At 37.6% G+C, this 22,047-nt stretch overlaps 1 protein-coding gene across 3 annotated transcripts in view; it reads left to right on the top strand.

The window, feature by feature from the left end:
* The window catches only part of LOC105200480 (acetylcholine receptor subunit alpha-like 1), a 141,885-nt gene that overhangs the window by 50,653 nt on the left and 69,185 nt on the right, over positions 1-22,047 (top strand). For all 3 annotated transcript variants that reach the window (XM_026134354.2, XM_039450640.1, XM_039450639.1), the window contains one exon: positions 1,382-1,657. In XM_026134354.2, the coding sequence (XP_025990139.1) occupies positions 1,400-1,657 (258 nt within the window). In that variant the 5' untranslated portion in view covers positions 1,382-1,399. The remainder of the gene's footprint in view (positions 1-1,381; positions 1,658-22,047) is intronic.

Below are 22,047 nucleotides of genomic sequence, written 5' to 3'. Positions count from 1 at the left end.
AATAGAAACGGACAACTACATAAGTTTAGTGCAGGGGCTAATAGTCGATAACCGCGATAACCGCGTCAGATCGATAGACACGAGAGAAAATGTTGGCTGCAAATACACAGCAGAAATGCCAATGAACAAATAACCCAAAAGCGAGTACGTTACGATTTTATTTGATGGCACAGTCTTTCGTCTCCGTTCTCCGTTAATAGCTTGTCATTTCCTTGAATAACCTGATTTACGATCAAATCTGCAGCGTAACGATCAATTAAAATTTGCAGGTACTCGCGAATTAATGGTATCCTAATTTTCGGTAACAGCACGATATCGAACGTACACTGCAAAGTCGTTCTGGTCCTTGCTTCAAGTAAGATTTATACGCGCTCGTAAAAGAACTTTTCTTAGAATTTGTTTTGTTTCTTTTTGCCGATACAGTGCTTTTTGTCTCGGAGAAGGTGTCGTGAACCTCATTGCGTATAATCATCTATCATCGCGATCGATGTCGCCTAATCATAATTTACCGCACGTGTACGATTTTTCCTTCAGATAATTCGTTTTTCAAACTTCATTAATTTTTGATGATGATAACTTATTGTAAGCTTCGCAATACGGCTGTCAAACTACGAAACTCACATTCTAAACGAAATTTATGTCTTTCCATGAAATTGTCCTCCTGAATTTGCCGTCCCTTGAGATGTTATACGAAATGGTCATTTCTTAAATTATCGCAGTGAAAGTTTTTACTGAAGAAATTTTCCACTCGCTTATAAATCGTTCTCGTAAATTTTTCTACTCTCTTTTGACTTTGAAATAAAACAAGTTTCATTTTAAAACGAACCAAGTTATCATTCGTTATTTTCTTTTTACCTATGTATATAGGGTCTAATTTAATAGCGTAACATATTCGGCGTTTCCTTTTCATTAAATAGCTTGTTTTATTTTGCAGTCCGCATCAATTTTACTATGTTGAAAGAATCTTTTATAATAATGTGATTTGAAATAAATCAATAATAAATCTGTATTGTTCCAATGTTTACACGAATTTTTTTAATTAAAAGATTTTTAAATAACATTTGACCGCAAAGCATTATTTCTCTCTCGCTCGATACGTTTCATTAGCACAGCATTTCCTAATTACCGTTGACTTTATTTCTACTTTGTGTACGTAACGAGCTGCCGTCTAGTCATTGCGTTTTATCACGGTCCTTTAATGTCGCAACATAAAACAGCCTCAGGATAATTGATGCATGCGAGATGAATTCTGGCGTGTAGAGAGATGGAGAGAAAGAGAGAGAGAGAGAGAGAGAGAGAGAGAGAGAGAGGGGGGGGGGGATATCAACGAAGCCCGTACCGAGGCATGCATTACAAAGGGACGTGTAATTTATTGTTAAAGGGGTGGACAAGGCGTACGATGCTTAGGGATGCTTGGACGAACGACGGTGGGAAAGGCTGGTGGCGATGGTGGTCCAGGTTGGGCGGATTGCTGGCGATGGCGGCAGCCATATCCTGTCTCGTTGCCCCGTTTCCGGGCGCCTCGGCCAATCCGGAAGCGAAGCGTCTCTACGATGACCTGCTGTCGAACTACAACCGCCTCATCCGCCCTGTTGGCAACAACAGCGATCGCCTCACTGTCAAAATGGGACTACGCCTCTCCCAGCTCATCGAAGTCGTGAGTAGACCCCACTTAACCCATTATCCTTCCGCATGAATAGCGTTTATACTCTATATTGAAGGCTTGTGTCCCCGGGACGCACGCCAGATATGTGGAGCAAGAGTACTTGGTTGTGAAATAGTTCAACGTGTTTCATCGATTGGGCCGAGCCAGAGGGAACGATATCGGGATGTATTGTTTCGTTAACGAAGTCGGCAAAGCACTTGATATTACTACTAGTGATGGATTTTAAGTAAGAATAAACTCATCACCTTTCTCGTTACGTTTCTCTCTTTCGTTTCCTCGCAATTTTCGCGTCACTTGAAATTATAAAAATATCGGATTATATTTTATAAGTCGTTACGTATACACGTGTGTTATCATGGATAATATTTTCTCTCACGAACACTGTACATTCGAGAGATGTGACAATTAAAAACAAATCTCTCAACTTATGTTCCAAATTTAGTAACGTACAATTCCGTGTCAGTTTTAGTAAAGTGTGCTTACATCAATTTCCTAACCACTCAATTTATATGATTTTCATTGTACTGCACTACACTATTTTCGCAATAGTGACGTGTGTGAATGATGCAAATATCAAACAATATAATATTTGAGACTCACTTTCAATTGTTATTAAAAACTGCTAATTAGAAATTTTGGTTATGAATGTACATTGTTAATTAAATTGATTAAAATGTTTTTTTATTTTAATGAGATTCGTAACATTAGGAAATAAATATTTCACAATCATTTACTTTTTTCTAAAAGTCTATATTTCTCTTTTTTTTATTATTACATTCTGATTATTGTGTAAAGACAATTTGTTATAATAAAAACATTATTAACACATTTTGTTAATAATGTAATTAAACTTGATTTATTTAATACAGTACAGTTAATAAATATAAAATTAATGTATTAAATGTGAACATGTAAACAAGTGTGAATTAGATGTAAAGAAAATACTTTCATTTCTTTGAAATTACATTATATCGCAACACGGCTTTCCATCATGGTTTCGAATATTCACCTTGACATTTTCGTTCATCCGTGATGTTACACATCTACTCGCCTATCTGGAAAGATATACCCGTTTGCACCACATGTATGTACGCTCGTATCTATGTGTGTTGGAATATGGATTCTGTACCAGATGACCGATAACGGTCGTCCGCGTACTTGCGGTGATAAGTTGGATTCCGGGAGTTCCTCTGCCGGAAACGGAACTAATTTACAAGCGAAGGGATCCATGGCACTCGAGCTATTAATTGCTATAATCTGATCGTCAGTAATCAATCGCGTCTCGCGACGAGGAACGCTCGAAACTAAACATACACGCACACACGTACACGCGAGGATGCACTTCTCGGTCGATCGATGTGTTAGAATTATGTTGATTGTCCCCGTTCCCCGCATTGTCTCCCCCGGTTATTACATTCAAGTTACATGCCCGCGACTCGATCCAAATTTCGGCAGTAATTGCCTCGATCATGGATCGCTATCGACTAATACGTGCTTCAGTTTAAACCATAATTAATTTGTTATCGGCTATTATCGACGCGCCTACTACCGCACGTTATTGGCATAGGATTTAAACTACAAGTTCCATGCAATTTTGATACCGATGATTATGGGAGTCCGTGTCAAAAAATAACAAGTGTTTAGGTTTGAGAGATACTAAAAATTGGATGCTGCTACTATTTAATGAATCAAATTAATTTCTGTCAAATTAAATTAATTTCTTCTTATTTTTTAAATTGATATGATATTAATGCCTATTAATTAATATCATTGTTAATATTGTTTTTGGGACAACAGACTTTATAATTATTGTATTAATTAAAGATATAAATATATACAAAATTGAGTTTATTTTTTTTTTTTTACAATATTTCTGATAAAAATACGCGACTGTTAAGTGAGTAATTTCATCGCATTTATTTTCATCGCATCAAATGAGAACACATTGTTCTTACCGTTACATTTTATCGTTTAAACATCAAGAGAAACTTTCAACGTTCCGGAATGGTTTAATACTCGTTGGCAATTTTAAACGAAAGCTTGTACAATTCCGCTTTTCGAAATCTCGTTATCGTTACGCGAATGCAATAATTGCCGAACGTGAAATCACCCGTTCAGTCTATAATAGTTGCCCGTCTACAATGTTTATGATTCACTCAAAACTATCGCGCTTGGTTGTGGCGCATGTAACTTTTCACTGACTGAAAATCCCGTTGCAGGGCCAGTAAATAGTAATTACTGCGGCAGTATACGTGCAACGAACTCATTCGCTCTATATACGCACGCCCGTAGAATTTGCGAAACGCTTCGGCAGATCGCATTCCACCAGCGAGGGGCAGTGGGAAAAGTAACGAGCTCGCGGACCTTTGGGGATCGCATTATCTAAAGCAGACGCAATGCCGAAAGCGCTGATGCTTGATCGAGATTCGATCGGTACTTAACGGATATTATCGGATATCACACCATTTTCTATCTCACGACGTTTGCCGTGCAACGGCCAACGCCCGCTTTTCACGCCAGCAGCGGCTCGACAAAAGCTGCTGAAATTCGATCGATAGTCGGAGGCTAACTGGCCGATTGTTTCTTCACGTAAGTGGCTGTACCAGTTTACCGCGAGTGAAACAGGAGTAGGCGGTGAGGAGAGGGAATGAAAGCACTCATTTAATTGTCAGAGTTACACCTTGACACTCCAAAGGTGTCTACTATTTCGCATTGACAAGTTTAGACGTACATTTGACACTATAGTCGGTATTTCCTTATAATCGTTATCCAAATCATTAATCATCGCGTAAGATTGAAATGTGCTTCATCGCAGTTTAAAATAAAAAGTAACATACGATGAATCATGGTGCAAGTCTAAACGAGATAAAAAAATCCTTTGTATTGTACAAAAAGCAAGTAAAAATGTAAATTAATTTTTTTTTGCATTGATACAAAAGTAATATGCGTCTATTGACTTGGCAAGCTCGTCTTACTCGCAATCTTAGAATTTATTTGCACAAGAGTACACGTCTATTCCGATATCTTGGTCGAGAATGAATTTATCTCAAATCGAAAGAAGAATCGATTGAAATGTGGGATGCCTTGTACAGAAAGCGCGAATGTCGCGATGTCGTGTAAATTAGAAGTGCAGACCCAAAGTTTGCGCAGAGATGGACGAGGCGACGCGGACGGCGCGAATACGTTAATCGATGGTCGAAAGTAGCGAGAGATCGGTCGCAGCGGAATGGCATCCCAGCGGGCTCGTAAGAAGACCAATTTGCCGCGCCGTAGTGTCCTACCATTATTTACACGGCCTCCTTTTCAAGGTAATCACCTCCTTGGAATCGTAGTTGTTCTCTAGGAAGCGTCTCTCCTCTCGCCTCCTCCTCTCGCCTTCCTCCTTTGACTCGACATAGCCTCGCGATTCGGTTTTACGGGGATTTACGAGCGACGGCAACAGCAGGCAACGAGATTGACTTTTACTTCCGCGGCTGCGGCCTCGAGACCGTACGGTTCCTATACTTCCTCCTTCTTCTTTTCCTTTATTGCGAAAGGATTTCCTTGTTGTGTGGTACGTGAGGAATCGCGAGAGCGCTAACTCGAGAGCCTTTTACTCGGCAAACTCCGGTAAATTACGCTTCGATCGTTCCGCATTATGTGGCTGCAAGTAACCGCTGTTATTAAATCAATACCTCGTACGAAAAATACGATGCTTCTTGGCTCTGAGGTAAAAACACGGATATTCTTACATACAAACATTTTTCCTTCTCTTCTTCTTCTTCTTCTTTCTATTTCTTCCTTTATAACATTCCTTGTAAATCTTGTACGTAGTTTTTTTGTTACTTGCACTTTTTTTTTTATTTTGGCATATACATAATTTGTTTTTGTCGTGTAACATCAAGTTATCGACGTGTTGTTCCGTAAACGTGAAATTATGAAAATATTTTCTAATGGCGAGCTCATGATTTAATAGATTCCATAACTGTCAATTATGTCGCTCGCGATCGAAATGCGCGATCCTGTCAGCGTCGCCAAATTGTTGTGCGAAATAGCAAAATTGCTTAGCTGTCATTGGTTACGCGGTCGATTGCGTCGATCTACCAATTTTGATCGTCGAGCAGCATAGCTGCGACAGGTGTATAATCGGAGTGGACGCGGATGATTGCGTCGCAAGTGAGCGAGGATGTGAGTGTGATACGAGGGCGAGATGGTACTTTCAACCGACGGCGTCGGTCGATGATAAGGGTTCATTTGCGGTGTCGTGAACTCATGCGTCCTTAACAGCCCTCCAACTACCGGCTTTTCATTTCTTCCAATTAAAGCGCTCCGGACGTTTCGACGGAAACCGAAGCGCACGTTCGTACTGAAATTCTGCGCGCGTGCTTCTCCCTCAAATAGGCCTCGGCGAACGTAGAGTTTATGAACGTAGGGTAGCCGATTACAGATTATCATCATTATTTCTGTTATAAGGTAGAATACTTATCTTCGCCTGCAACTTTTCTCGTAAAGAATATATTATTCTCCAGGCATTGCTTTCGTAATTTTTACGCAAAAAGTTTCGAATTTTGATAATGCTGATATCCTACACGTTATCCTAAAATATTTATGCGAAATTTTCGCAGAAATATAAATAATAATAATTTGATAATTTTACGAGGTATGTTCGTTAAATTTTTTTGTACAACAATAACACACACGCACGCACAGACATAATATATTATTCAACTATTATTTCACATTTTGAAAATATATATTTTTATACACGTTATTAACTTTAAATATTAAATTCTCATGACACGTGTTATAATGAGAGAACTGCGAAAATATTGTTTTATCCTTTATAGAATTAGCAAATATTGGATAAAATACATGTAAAATAAGTTTGACATTGCTTTACTGCGACATGTTTTTTTTTTCCGTGGAATATCTAATATTTATTATGACAATCAAATATGAAAATTATAAATGGATACTTTTTTTATAAATTGTTTTTGATACAAAAGTATATTATACAAAAGCTATTTTCTATTGTTAGGGCGACAATGAAATTGTAAAAATGCACGAAGGTCTCGTTTTAATTCACAAGAACTTTAAAGCGGCAGATATTTTTTCAATAGGTATCACTAGTGTGCATGCGCGCGCACGTGTGTGTGTGTGTGTGTGTGTGTGTGCGCGCGTGTGCGTGTGTGTTAGCACAGCATACAATGCTATGTCTAATCCCATATTAGAAAAGAATTGATAAATATTTGCGATTACGCATTATATTCGCAACACATCTCTTTCTCTCTCTTTTTTCCTCTCTCTCAACCATTATATATATATATATAATTTTATCACGCAGTAATAATAAATTGTACATTTGTACATTCATTATTTCAATATCAGGTATGATATTAATAAAAGAGATACGAAACTGAATTTTTAGTCGACGTACTTTTAAACGCTAATTAATTGCGAGAGTATGATGAACTATATTGACAACCGTAAATAAAATTCAATTTGCATACATATAATCGTGAAACAATTATTGCCTGCTGATTAAAAGGTGTAACATTTGTTCAATTGCAATTTATTTTTCCACGTAACATAGGTGATGAAAATTTGTTCAACATATCACGATGGAAACTGTTATCTTCCGCGATACGGTAACTAAAATATCTTTTATCGCGTTCATATAAAGTGAAGATTTTTTATGAATAGCCGTTGATTAACGCCTCAAACGAATTAGCTGGAAAGAGGAAAACGAGGCGATGCGGTATTCTCCTCTTTCGCGCTCACGCTCCTGTTTCATGAGTGTGTCAATTAAGGTGACTCACTTTACGTAATCAGAGATTACAAATTCGCTTTCCTCGGGTTTCTCTTTTCTGCCAAGCATGGCGAAATAAATCTCGTCATCTTGAGATGAGAACATCCGCGGAGGAGTTGGTTCTTAAAGGTTGTGTTACACAGATCGCGTTGCTCCGTCGTTACCGACCATCGCGTGATAACGAAGACACTTTTTGCTCGTTAAGACCAAGATGTTGCGGAAGAGAAACTTTTTTTTTATTAATGATTCGATATTTCATCCTCTCGTGGCTTTGCCTTTGCGGTAACGCTTTAAAAATGCTGAATCGGCATGTTATTGAACTCTGTATGAATAATATGATACTTGCTATCAATTATTACGACTAAATTGAGCTATAATGCATTGTTGTAGTCAGGATTTTTAGCCCGAGAATAAATGAGGCTATATTTTATCTTAATGGCTTGAGGGAAGTACGTTCAAGTAAATTTTTCGTTGTTTATTTTCCTCGGTCGAGAAAGATGACCAAAAGATTATATGAAAAAATTAGAAAATGATAAAATACTAGTGTTCCTCTTCCTCCACGCTATAAAAAATATTTTTTTAAATTTTTGATAACTGAGATAATAAACTTAATTTTTAATATATTATGAACGCTAGAATAAATCAATTGTGTATTAGTGTTTTTAATATATGTATGGTACATTAAACTTTATTATTTACTGTTTCTCTTTCTTTATTTTAAATAGACGCGAGGTCCATCTAGTTACTATTAATATATATTTAAAAGTTTCTTGTAGCTGATGTTGAAGTTTATATTAATATCCTTCTAAAAAGAAGAGGAGGGAGAGAGGGAGAGAGAGAGAGAGAGAGGTAGAGAAAGCAGATTGTGGTTGTGCTTTGAGCGAGATTGAACCGGTCCATTTACATGTCCAGATAAATCCGCTTTAGGGTGTACCAAATGTTCGAAGTCGATACATTTTCGATTACCGCGTCGTGCCTGCCCCGCGTCTATGAAATTGATGATTCCGGCGGGATAGGATCATTGATCCCGGCGAATAATCGTTTTCGTTCCCGTTTCCGGCCACCGCTAGAGTAATTAAGTCTCCTATAGTTTTCGCAGGCCATCGGTTCGGTTTCCAATTGCTGTGACTACCACCAGAGAAACTTGCCACTGCTTTCGGCGAAAAATGGTTCGTCTCTCACCACAAGTGAGAGGCGAGCCTCGTTTTCCGCAGTTACCCGGGACAATGAAAATTGGTTAGCCCATTTTCTAGGACATTCAGCACGCCTTTCCTATCGATTCATTTAATTGCACGTGAATAACGCTGCTGGCTACTCATAGTTCGAGATCATTGAAGACGTTAAAATATTCGTTTCTTTCGTTTTTTTTTCTCTTTCAATTAAATTATTTAATTATCTAATTAAAATTATTATACCTGATGCGTTGTCAATTTTACGTTGTCGCGAAAATATCTTTTACTGGAGTAAAATATCATTTATATTTGTCATAATAATCCATGCAAACGCAAATATAAATAATAACGCATTTTGGGCACAATACAATATACAATCACCTATGAACAGTTGAGCAAGTAATCGTTTTCTCCTTCATTACCGGCTGCCTGCGGCAATTAAATTTCCCTTAATTTTCACAGACCAGTGATCTCTTCGTAATTCTAATAATTAAGCTCTTCGTTCCTGCGATTTCCAGTCGGGCGGACGTTCAATAATGCGTTTCAATGGACGACGTGACTAATCTGACAAGCACTGTCACCGAATTTGCGTACTATTTTCGTCACATCCATTTTATCGTCATAAGGATTCATTTATGATAATCAATGGAGAAACGAGTGTTTTATTAAAATACAAGTTATCTCGGCTTGAAAATAGTGCTTGTGTGGCAATTTTAAGTAAAACGTGTAGATATTTTGCATTTTAATATATCGCATGTTGTATTGTATAACATTTCTGTAATATTTCACTTACTCGTATTCTTGTTTCGCTAATTATAAATGGCGCAACGGAGAGTAATGCCTAAACTTGCTTTTCGCAGTACGCAATCAGGTGAACGTTACGAATAGTATCTTCTAAATGACAATTTTGTATCTGAAACTGATGACATTGTTGATTGATGATCGCGTGATAGCGCTAGGTTTAATACTACTGGTAATTGAGTTGTCTCTGTAATGACGTACATTCCGTTGCGTTATTAATACTAGCAGTTCAGCTTTAAATTTCTGGGAATCCGGTTTGTTCGTTGAACACATTTAATCGAAATAACCGAAGCTCGATAGCGGAGCGGGATCTAGAAAGGTGATTGTAAGAGGAGATCGTATTCCATTTGATTCATGGATTTCAAGGAAAAGGAACACCCTTGTCATTATATGTTTCTCTGATTAATCCCGAGAGAGAAATTCTATCTCTGTTTTATTCAGCATTCTCGTACTGGAACTTGATTAATATATCGGGTAAATAATGCTGGATTACGGATGAATAGGAATAATGACAGGTAGAGAATTATTACGTGCTGATTGCGCGAAGGTTAATATCACGGTCTACGGTAGATCGATATCGAAGGTGTTAGAAACGATTTCTTGATAGATGAACTTTTTATGTGCGTCCGATGTCCTATTTTCTAATAATGAAATTAGGAACGTTCTCAGGCTTTGCCGCGACGTCTTACGTCAGTAGTTTAGCAGGAAATCCACTTTACTTCTTGTCACATTATATTACATTAAGATTTGCGCCTCGGCTGTAGCTGTTACTCGCAAGAATAGGTAAATTGCATCGCTCGTTAATAGAATCTCAGTGAAAGCTCGGCTGATGTTTGAAACGAATAAAAAACATGTCTTTGCGAGAAAGCGAGAAATAACACCAACCATTTAGGATGTGCGTTGTATCTCTATAATTTTTTGACTCTTAAATATATAACACTTAGCATCTCGATACGATAAAATTCGATAAAATTGTTATTTATACTTACACGTAATATATCTCTTCCAACGCATCTAGCAGATGTAACAATTGATTTGGGGATTGATTAATGTCTGCTTTTATTACGGTATCATCCGTGCGGTGTAATTTCTACGAACAAAGCTGACGAGCGACGGTTTACCGGTAACACCGCCGATATGCGTGAGATCAAACCGTTTATTACAACGCGCAACGGTCGCGCAAGACGCGAGTCGCGAAAGCCATTTAAGGACGAAAGCCAATTTGCTTGGGATACGGTGGTCCTAAGCGGCACGTAAAATCGTACGATGCGCTCTCGCGAATGCAAACGACCGTCCGTGCTAACGGTCGCTAAAATTGAAAACCGTCTTGTCGGTCACGTAGCGCGAGATCCCGTGAGCGTCCACCCCTGTAATTCCTGCGGCCACGCTGGAATGAGATTTAAGCGTGCCGCGTACGCGTTCGGTCAAAATCAGCCCTAAAGAGCTCGCGGCGGATACGCGAGCATCAATTTGGGTGTCGAACTCCGCCGGCCGTTAAAGCCACGGGGAACCTAATTACCCCAGGTGTTCCGTAACAAGCGGGTAAAGGGGATTACTGTTAAATCTCTCTCATCGTCATTCGTCCGCGCCGCCAACAACGCCGGTACACGTACTGATATGGCTGCAAGTCGCGCCGGATCGCTCTCACGCCGTGATATATCGGAGAGCTGTCATTGATAATCATCGCGGCGCTTTGCGACTATATGTTACCTATAGTATAAACGGGTCTGCTCGCGTAGTGTTCGGATGGAATTAGAGATTGATGTTTCTCGCGTAATATGCATGTCTATTATGCTTAAATCAATTGTCAGATCAGATTGACATTTTAGAAAAATTACTCTTATTCTTGCTTGAGATTATTAACTAATTTGCAGTTTTACGGACGGTTCTATTAACCAGTAAGTGACTTTTTTGTATTTGTACGTAACGTATTTTTATTTGTACGCAATTATAAACTGAGACACGTTTTAAATCCTATAAAATAATGTTTAAACATTAAAAATTAGAAGAAAGATCATATTTTTAAAATATTTTATTACATAGTATATTTGATAGTTACAGCTTGCATTTAAATCAGTTTGAGTCCAGTACCTTACGGGTTAATTATATTTTAAACAAGTGCAAATTTCTACAATCTATGTCCTTTGCACGTAATTACAGAATATTAATTTACTCGTTTCCATATATTTAATATTTATAGATATTCTTTAATAACAACACAGATATTTATTTATAAGATTGAGTTATTGAAGAGCCTCTTTATTCATGATATTTTAATTTTCTACATTCAAAATATATTACAATGTATTATCTACCGTACGTTGTCATTTCGCGGACATATGGTCCCGGATAAGGAAAGTGGCACGTGCGTAGAATATATTACCAGGAAATTTTTATTCGTCTCACGCACAGAGCGGCGAAATGTGCGGATGCGTTAAATATAAATGAAGCGCGATATGAAGATTGGTTAACCAGCGCGGCGCGGGGTCTTTCAATGCGTGTGCGGCCTCGACAATCCCGCAGCCCGCCTTTCGCACCCTGTAATAATCTCCGCGGATTTATACGAGAGTCGTTCCATTCGGGAGAACCGTGTCAGCTTGTACGTGGAATTCCGTCGCGCCGCTGGATTATGATTTTATACGTAACCGAAACACACGCAGCGTTTACTTTTGCGTTCCTCGCACGTCCGCGATTTTGTCGATAAAAGCAACACAAAACGCGATCGCGTTGATTATTGATACGCGGGTTATCTCGCGATGAATTTGCGACACGTTGACTCGCGAGCTTGTTCCATAACTATACCGCGGTATAAAAAAAAAAAAAAAACGCAAAACAATTTGCGCTCGACGTGAAATGTGGAATATCGCGTTCGGCATCAGGGACCTATGATTTTCTCGTTCCCTGCGCGCCCCCGACGAGAGCTTCGACGTGGCACGGAAAAATTACAGTCGCCTTTTTTCGTGCCAGCTACCACAAAAATGATAGTTACAGTGAGGTCGTCGGAGAGAAAAGCCAGGGCGGTTGGAGTGGCTTCTTCCTTGAAGGTAAAGGTAATAAGATCGTGTTACGATGCATTAGCCTTCGAGCGGATTAATACGCAATTTTCCTCGATGCACCTCCATCAGATATAACTTTTCGCATCTGCGAGGGCGTTCCATGGACCTACCAATTTCCTGTTGTTGCTCGCCATGGGCGATATGATCCGGAGAGAAAATACAGTTATAGTATACACAGGGTATCTCGCATAAACACGTCGGCTGCGTAACTTAAGACGATATTATGGATAAAAGTATTAAAGGAAAAAGGGGAAAAGAATCTCCGTCTAGAAGAATAACCTGATTCGTTCATTGAAATCGTAGTACGTTTTCTCTCGCAACGTTTTCCTTCTGTCTCTCTCTAATATTTTAAGACGTTCAACCGGTTCATTTCACCTGCAGCGTCCTATATAGTATACATTCACCTTGATAAAAGGCGCGTTGTAGTTTTGCAGCTGAGCGTTCAGAAGAAGGAAAACCGGAAAAGCGCATTAAAGATAAGACCAGCGTGGCGTATCTCAGCAATGACATTTCGGATCTATCAAGCTTCACTATCGTATATTTGTGGTAAACATTTTAGAATATTTTGTGTAAAAAGTAACGGAGAGGACAAATGCGCGTACCTTAACGTTAAATCGATGAAACGCATAGTTTTGCGGCGAGTCGAGTTATAATCTCGATACTCTATGGATTATTATTGTTCTCTAACAGGAATTGGGTTTATGTCAAGTCGCGTATGACAGTAGCATTGTTCAAGCACATCTGATTTCGGGAATGAAATTACTTCCTGTTGCATAAATTTCTGATGAAGCTTACCGAGTAATGATTATAATAATTAACGCGTTGCTTTTTAGTCATCAATTAAATGTCGAATATTGATTTCTGATTTCAACTTTAAACAACTTGTAAATTTTTACACTTAATTGTGATTAGTAAAAATCACGTGATACTTTTAGTAAATTTATTTTTAATCTCTCGATATGTACTTCACATTTAATATTTTAATTATCTTGATAGCTTAATTATTTTACCATTTTAGTAACGTTAATTTTTAATTTCTCTAAGGTGAAACAAAGGAGAAAAATAAAAAAAATATTTTCATAAAAATACATCGAATTGTAATGTTGGATTTTTCAACTGAGGACATGTAAATATAACAGAGTATTTCATCTATTAATAATTAGGATTTTTTAACGATAAGTTAAATGATAAAAAAAAAAGAATATCGCCATAAATATAAAGTCGCGACAAATAACTTGGGCAAGAGAACTTTACAAGAAGCAATTTTGCGGGAGCGGAACGCGGGTATACATTACTTTTACATTACCATTAGTATTCTATGGTTAAAAGAGATAAGATTATATTTTCTGATAACCCCCGTCTCTAGTCTGTTCGCCGACCGCCGCGCGCCGCAGCTCATCAGGGAATCCTCGCACCTTCTTCGCCGTGCTTAACCGTATCCCACTCTACGTATTAAAACTGCCGCGCCGCGCCGCGCCGCGCCGTCTCCCCCTCGCTTCGCGGCTCCTTGTCGCCGTCTTCGCTCTCTCGTCCATTTTTCCCTCAACTTTTTTCTAACTCCTTTTCCATCTCATAATTCTCATTCTCGTATGGCCGAACAAAGGGAAACGTCCGTTCTCTCGCTCCTTGCAAACGTCGAGACAACGCCGTCTGCCCATTGTCGACTTTCTTTCGCATCGGCTAACTTCCGTTTTCTCCGTGCAATTTCCACCGTTATTCCGTCTTCGCCCGCGCCGCACCGCGTCCAAGCAAATCCGTCCGGCGCGGCGCGTTAGCGGAGTGGCGAATGCAGACGTCACGGGAGGAAATTAAAAAGACATTGTGCTCTTCGGCGAATTCTCTGGCGGCCCCGTGGGATCGGGGATCCTTATCCGCAGCTAATCTGGGGATGCGCGCGAGCTGTATCGCTTCTTCCTTACCCATTGTGTCATTTATACACGCCGTGTTCTCGTCGCGAACGCGACGAACGAGATTGTCGCGTTGTAAGAGCACGCATCCATTACGCAGATATAGGCTACTCTGCTCCTGCCGCATTATGCATGTATCTGAAAAGAGGAAAGATGCGAACTCAAAAGCTTCTTCTCTAAAAAAAAAAAAAAAAAAAACGCTTGCAAAAATCCGCAATGATGGATGGCTTATACAAGAAAATTCACTTTAAAAATTTATTAAACAGAGTGGATGAAGTTGATTAAATTAAAAACGTGTATGTAAATACGTAGCGTTTATTTTTCATTTCAATGGAATGCTTGAATAAAATTTATGATGTCGTTAAAAAATGATGAAAATACGTGTTAAAGATTTATAATGATTCTTTATCATCTGAACATTTTTTCAAATTGGTCAAATATATTTGAGGTCCAAGCGAAGCTTTTAACTAAACCATTATACGTGCGGTTTAATAGAGTCACTGAATTTCTTGTAAATGCATGTCGCTAATACGTTCTCTAATGGTAAACGCACAGCGCATAATTCCGCCGAAAATCGTGTCACGGCGCAATCAGCGAACCGCGAGTGTAAACGTCATATTTGCGCGGACGCAAAAATTCCGTTTCAGTCCTTGACATTTGCATAACCGAGTTTCCTGAATTGCCACACGTGTCCGAACTATGAGATCGTCGAGCTGTCTGTGCGAACGTCGCGGACACATATTTCTGTGCCGCGATTATAATTGAATGCAGCGAATCGAGAGTCTTATGCGTGTATCGCGCTATCAGAGTTACACTGTTACGTATAAAACGCAACTATGCTGCTATAAACTAATCAAAGTCACTTTCAAATTTCCAAATGAAATATGTCATTTTTCAAGTTTTATTTTTAAAGGAAATTTACCTCATACGTTGCTATCATGACAAAATTAATAAGAATATCTCAAAATGACATAATGCAACTCAAATTGTAGTTTACATTAACTATAGCCGAGCAGAATAAAGAGCGCTTTGATGCGTGCAACTTGATTATTTCAATTAGTTTTCATTTGTTTACGAAATTATCCTATATGTGTATGCGTGCTCAAATAATCATTGAAAACATTCTTCGGCTTCCTGAAATTTATTTCGATCACTTTTTTTTTCACGAGGGGAATAAAACGTATATATTATTATTAGATTCGACAGGTGTGTCATATATTTGAAAGAGATCTTCTTGTAAGCTGTACGTCGATCTTCTTTGTGAAATCAAGTCACGACTGCTTACTTAATTAAATTAAAATGGATTGATTCGAGTTAAATTAAAATTCCATCAAATCATTCTCAGCAAATTTTAGTTGCTGAACTTTGCGGTTCCCGGGTGACCGGCGCGCGGCGCGGCGGTGCGGCGACAATTTTCTAGAGAACGGTAAATAAAAGGCGGTCACCGCGTAGTTCGACGTAACGCGAATACGGAAGGGTGGGAAAAGCAAACGCTCGGATGAAATTCTGCGTGACCGCGGTACGGGAAGCGCTGATGAAAGGGGCGCGGACTGGTTAATTTGCTAATGAATTTTAAAAAAGAGTCCGCGAGACATACTTTGCTCGATCTTTCATCACATTAATTCGACTTAGTTGCACTTGGCTGCACGGAGATCGTTTTGTTTACTCACAGATATTAACCGTTCTACGAAGAAGTAATGAAAAAAACTGAACACTCGAAAAACACGGTGGAGATGGCTTGTGCACTCATTACACGCTCGGGGTTACTGACTCGAGGCGATCGACTGGAATATTTGTTCCTATCGCGGGGGATGCTCACAGACACGAACGTACACTTGCAAGTGAATGTTCTCTGGAGCAAGTAAGTTTCACGCGATCTATTATAATAAGATAGGGCCTACGTATTAATTAACATTATCTAAGATGGCTAAAATTGAATACGTTGATTTGTCCTAACTGTACAAATTTTGTCAATCTTTTATTCTTGTGATGTAAAAATATTTTAAATTATACGTTCCATTTTCTTCGCTCGACTTGGAGAATATTTTCGAGAACTCTCTTCGTGAAAAGCTTTAAAACTACTAGTTCAATTTTAATCGAGATTGCAAAAATGCAAATTTTCCAAAAGACTAATGCGTCATATGAGTCGCTTAGATCGGCCTTTGTCTCTGGCAGAATTTTTCTGCCGAATTTTTACTGCAAAAAATGCTCGGCAAAAAAATACCGTGCCCTATCGATCACTCATTTTTTCGACGTTATCGGCTGTCGCGTTACACGCGATACATACATAAACATACCTTTATAATGACTGTGTTGCGCGATTTTCTTTAAATAAATCCTTCAATGAAATCGAACATTTATATGTTTAATTCGGTATAGAATAAATATAGCAATTAATCTCTGTTTATCAGTAAATAATCACTACATTTTTTCTTCCACCACTGTGCTATAAAACTATAGTAAATTTTATTTTGGTTACGTGATAAAAAAAATGATAGGTCTTACAGACGTTTAATATTTTACGAGTTAAATAAGTGATGGATTTGCACATTTTTCTCCGCAACTCGGAGAAACAAATAACAATTTGCTCTCTGTGTCGGTTTATCTGTCTCTTACCACCAACTAGTCTCTTTAGAAGCCGACGTCACCGCGAACGCCAACGCATCTTTAATAATAGACAGTCCGACAAGCGGGAAGGCGTCGCGTACGTTGCGTTGCACTTGGTTTTCGCTGCAAAATTTACACGGATATTTACAGGGATGAAGCGACCCGGAACTTTATGCTCTGCCAAAGTCAAATACATATTTCGCTCATGCGAAGGGATTTCGTCATATGCAATACGGATTTAAAGCGTATGTTGCCGGGAGAAGCATGCTTTAATATTGTCCACGTTTTAATACTCGCGAAGCTCTTCAGCCATCCCCGATTGCTTCAAGTCTTGATTCAACATTGAGATTTTGAATGAAATATATAAAGTTAGCTTTTTTTTCTTTGTCGAGAGGAAAAGAAAGAATGTTGGATAATTTAACAATTTCTGTATTCTTATTGTTCTTACTCCCTGTAGAACACAAAATGGAGATATAATTAAACGAAAAATTATCTGCATATGCAATTGACTCTTACTATATAAAAAAACGTGTCTTCTTGATATCACCGTGGATATCTCATGTCCACTTTTTTATTTATTTAAAGTGGTTTAAAAATTCTCTCAAAATTCACGACTATATATTTTCAAGTTTCTAGAATAAATGTCTGTACTTTATTTGGGAAAAAAAATAAAACGTAAAACAATTTTACTATTTTTGAAATGTTGAGAAACTTCCATAGACAAAAATTGATCAGGTATAGAATACACATGATGGTACCTTAAGGGTTAATATCAAACTGTATGTCTTCTCTGTCTTCTCATGGAGATAATAATTTTCTATTTACGACGTATAAAACTTCACATTTTCGCTAAGGAAAAACCAACTTCTAAAAAGAATCCATGAAGAGAACCGTAAAAGAACATCCGGTGGGGTTCTAAGGCATCTTCTATAGATCGCAAAGAGGGCGTTGGCGAAAAGCTAGGTACGGGAAATGTTATTTTCGCTCCGTGAAAGTACATCGATGTACGAGCATCGTCGCCATCGTGACGATCCGGGGCAACATCATCGAACTCCACATTCGTTTGCTGCGAACGAGCTTCCGTTTCCATCCGCGTCGCTTTTACGAGTAATAATAACGGGCGTGGCGTTGTCATCTGCATTATATGGGGTTAGCTCATTCAGCGAAGCAACAATCGTGACAGCTGAATACTTCTGATTACCCACCGCTCGTTGATCATGTCGACGGCACGTGTTACCCTACTTCGTCTTCGTATCAATCCGCGACGTAAGATGATGATATTGTACACACGTGACGCGTGAAGATGAGAGTTACGATGTGCTTGCACGTTCGCAGAGAACTTAAATGTTCCTGGAGCGAAATGTATATGCACTGTATAATTCTGAAAGGCGTCAGTTACAATTAAGATACTAACTTGCGTTGATTAACCAAAATGTGGTATTTTGGAATTTCGTATAAAAAGAATTTCGTTTAAGTAAAAAGAGCATTGCACATATTTCTTTATCTACTTATTAAAATTACATTACAAAGTAAAACAGATGCTTTCAGTATTTTCGTAGAAGATTTAATTTGACTTTGATGTATTACAAAGTGAAATTTATTAAAATAATTGAATTTTTTATTATAATCTTCGTTATTTGTTTCGAAAGCATGTTGACAATAGGTCTACTGTGACAACGCATTAAGCTTCTTAAAATTTTTATCAAGGCTAAACTTACCAGACTGCTTGGCAAGATCACTTTACATTTCTGATAAGGAGAAGAGTACATTTAAGAAGCAACATATAAGAAGCAGGCAGGAAGTTTTGATTCTATTACGCTTTTGCAAGGATACTCTTTCCATCGCACGACTTGTCATATCATATTACATTCTTAATGAAAAGACTAGAATGTCTTCTTACCAACGATATTAAACTCTAACTTTACTAAGCTTGAGCGAAGCATGCCATTTAAATGTCGCTTAATTTGTCTGACTTTAAATCTTTAAAATTGAAACAAAATAAAGTTGACATATTACAGAAATACCATAGTAGGTACAAAAATATTGTAATTATTATTTATATGCTTTTTACATTTACATACGATGTAACAGATACTCTTTAAAACTCGTAAAGAGAATGAAAATTAAGCTTGTACAATTATTCAAGTAATTTGCCACTCTATATAAGAATTAACAGTCACTCCTATAAGGACTAAATAGAGATTAAATAGAATTTTTAAAGGAGTGATTTTTTATTCTTATTAAAGTAAATCACTCGAATAATGTATAAGCAATTTTCACTTATAAGCTCAATTATCATTTAGAGTGATGTTTCACTCTACGAGATTCAGAGAGTATCCGTTCATATGGAAATATCGGAAAAAAAGACTTTTACTTTAGCTACATTCCGACCGCCGCGCTGTTCCAACGACATGAACTCAAACCATTACCGCGACATTGTGGTGTTCGTCATTAAGCTCATTATTGATCTCGTTGCGTCGATTAACAAATTGCCAATCGATGGACGAAATACTTCTAGCTAATAGCAGTGCTTAATTATCATTGTTTCATTTTATCACTTTCCCCTTGTGTCTTTATTAGCGGCAATCGAGAGCATTCGTTCATGCGTCGCAACGTGGAAATCACGGTAGTTTTACCCTTGTTTTCACATGGCAAATAGTCGCACTCGCAATATTAGACACCGACTGTAATTAGAAGTTGAGTTATTTAATTACCTTGTCACTATATATTTAATTATCTCGGACGATCAATTTTCAATCATTCAAAATAAAGTGAAATATTTTGGGGAAAATGTTCATTTTAGTGAATTTCACGTACCGTAAGTATTTGTCACTTTGTGGAATATATATGAGGATTTTTTGAAATTCTCCGCAGCGTGACTGTAACGAGAAATGAAAACGTTAGCGCAATTCAATTAAAGAAGTACGATGACAACCAAAATTTGGGATTTTATTGTTTTACATATGAAAGACATGCATTTATGTATGCGCACGCACATATGTTCGCAATGTAAATTTATATTGAAATCCTCGTAAAAGATTTTTCTCTCTCTTTTTTTTCAACAATATACAAGCGGAATTTCGTATCGGCGTTTGTGATGACATCGGCTTTGATTGAATTCCAAGCGAGTAAAATTTCATCTAGCGAGATTAACGCCCGATCAGAGAGAAGATGTAATCCGAAAAGTAGCGGCGCGTATACAATTTCAACGTGCTAGAGAAGGTTTAGAGATTTATGCTCTAAATAGATGAACGGTTTTCGATCGGCCAATACCTTGCTCGTAAGAAGATTACAAAAGTTTTTGGATTGAACGCATCGTTGTGTTAATCGGAATTTTTTTAATAACATTCTCGCTTTATATCGATTTAACGATTTCGCGGACGCTTGAAGATTCCCCGCGATTGTAAAGATTTTTATTTCACTGAACTCTTGTTATAATGCGCGAAACGCGAAACGTTTAACTTGAATTGCGAGCTGAATACTTAAGAACCATATAAAATTCAGTTGCCATTTATTCGTTCAACCAGTTTTAATTTCCATGTAAACGGAAATTTGATGAAAAGCGAAAAATGCAGCGTTGACGTACGAATTAAAGTGTAACAAATTAAATTTGAATTTTTTTAAGAGTCCTTGTATAAAATAAATTTCTTTAAGAGAATAACATTTAATATTTGTTACAAAAGAGTTGTAAAAAATTATCAATACTTATTTGTATGTTTTTATAATATCTTTGATGTAAAAAATTTATATATATATATTTTTTTTTTGTATCGATTAAATTCAAATAAGAAACTTGAATCAAGAACCTAACAGCAAAAACGCGTAGTAATGAGAAATATTATTTATTTTATTTATTAAAAAGTTAAATATTTTTAATATAAATTACGTACGTATTCTTAACTTTTTATATTGATTGATGTAAATGTTATTTCTGTCTATTTTCAAAATGGAATTATTCGAAATATCTCCCAGCTTATTTTTCATCCTTCAAAAAAACAGGATACCATTTCTTTAATCGAACAGTTTCAATATCGCCATACGGGAAATGGTAGAGATCTTTGCGGGACGAAGGATACGTCAACCAGAATAACAGACATTGTTGTTAACGAAGTAATAACGGAATCGATCGTCGAAGTCGATCACCTGCCCGTTCGTAGAGTCCATTCTCGTTGTTTTTGGTTAAATGCGCGATACCGCGAAACCGATCCGGCGATTTATTTGAAGTGCTCGCGGACAGATGGAAACGATATCGGAAATTCCGAATGAAAGTAGGTTCTGATTCGGACTGTCGATTGAATAGCGGCTAGCGACGGAAGTGATTTTTCGATATTTAAATATCAGCCGTATTGTACGAACTTGGAGGGACCAGCACGAGCCTCGTCTATGTGGTTGTGTTATTGTTCCCGACTAAAAGGAACCGGGTTTGTCCATCGAGTGTGATCTAAGCCAAAATTGTCTATGTCGTTTTATCCATTCCTGTTTCTATGCATTTACAGTTTCCGCCAAGCTTTCTACAAATTTAAACTACAGTCTTTGCTGTATCTTATTTATTAATTATTATCTCTTTACGACAAGATAAAGGAACATGAAAATATAAATTTTAACAAACGTTCAGGCGCGATGTCTTGCACGTTAATTGAAAAATTCGAATTAAATGTTACAATGTTGCTGTGCTGTTTTATTGTTCTACCTAATTAACATATCAATAACGTATAACATTAGTTACGCAGTACATTATTTTATTATACAATATAACAGAGCGAGAGATAAAAATTGTTTTATTCTGATAAAATAGTAATATTTTTGCGTTCTATATCGATAATATAATTTCTTCTCTATTATTTTTTTGAGATCATTTTCAGTTAATCTAGCAAAGTTTTTTTTTTACAAAAATTAAAAGTGCTTGTTGTAACGCCGCAGGTAGAAAATGCGGGAAAGGATTCTTGCTCGTCGAAACCTATTGGAACTTCATCTTCGTGCTTAAGAGGCAGGCAACTCAGGATTTATGAGTTTGTAGAACACTTAGGAAACTTAGTCTTGCTAAATGGAT

Source organism: Solenopsis invicta, chromosome 6 (genome assembly GCF_016802725.1).
Source record: "Solenopsis invicta isolate M01_SB chromosome 6, UNIL_Sinv_3.0, whole genome shotgun sequence".
NCBI classification, from domain to species: Eukaryota; Metazoa; Arthropoda; class Insecta; order Hymenoptera; family Formicidae; genus Solenopsis; species Solenopsis invicta.
Note: the sequence above shows the minus strand (reverse complement) of the source record. Positions and strands in the feature narration are given on the sequence as shown.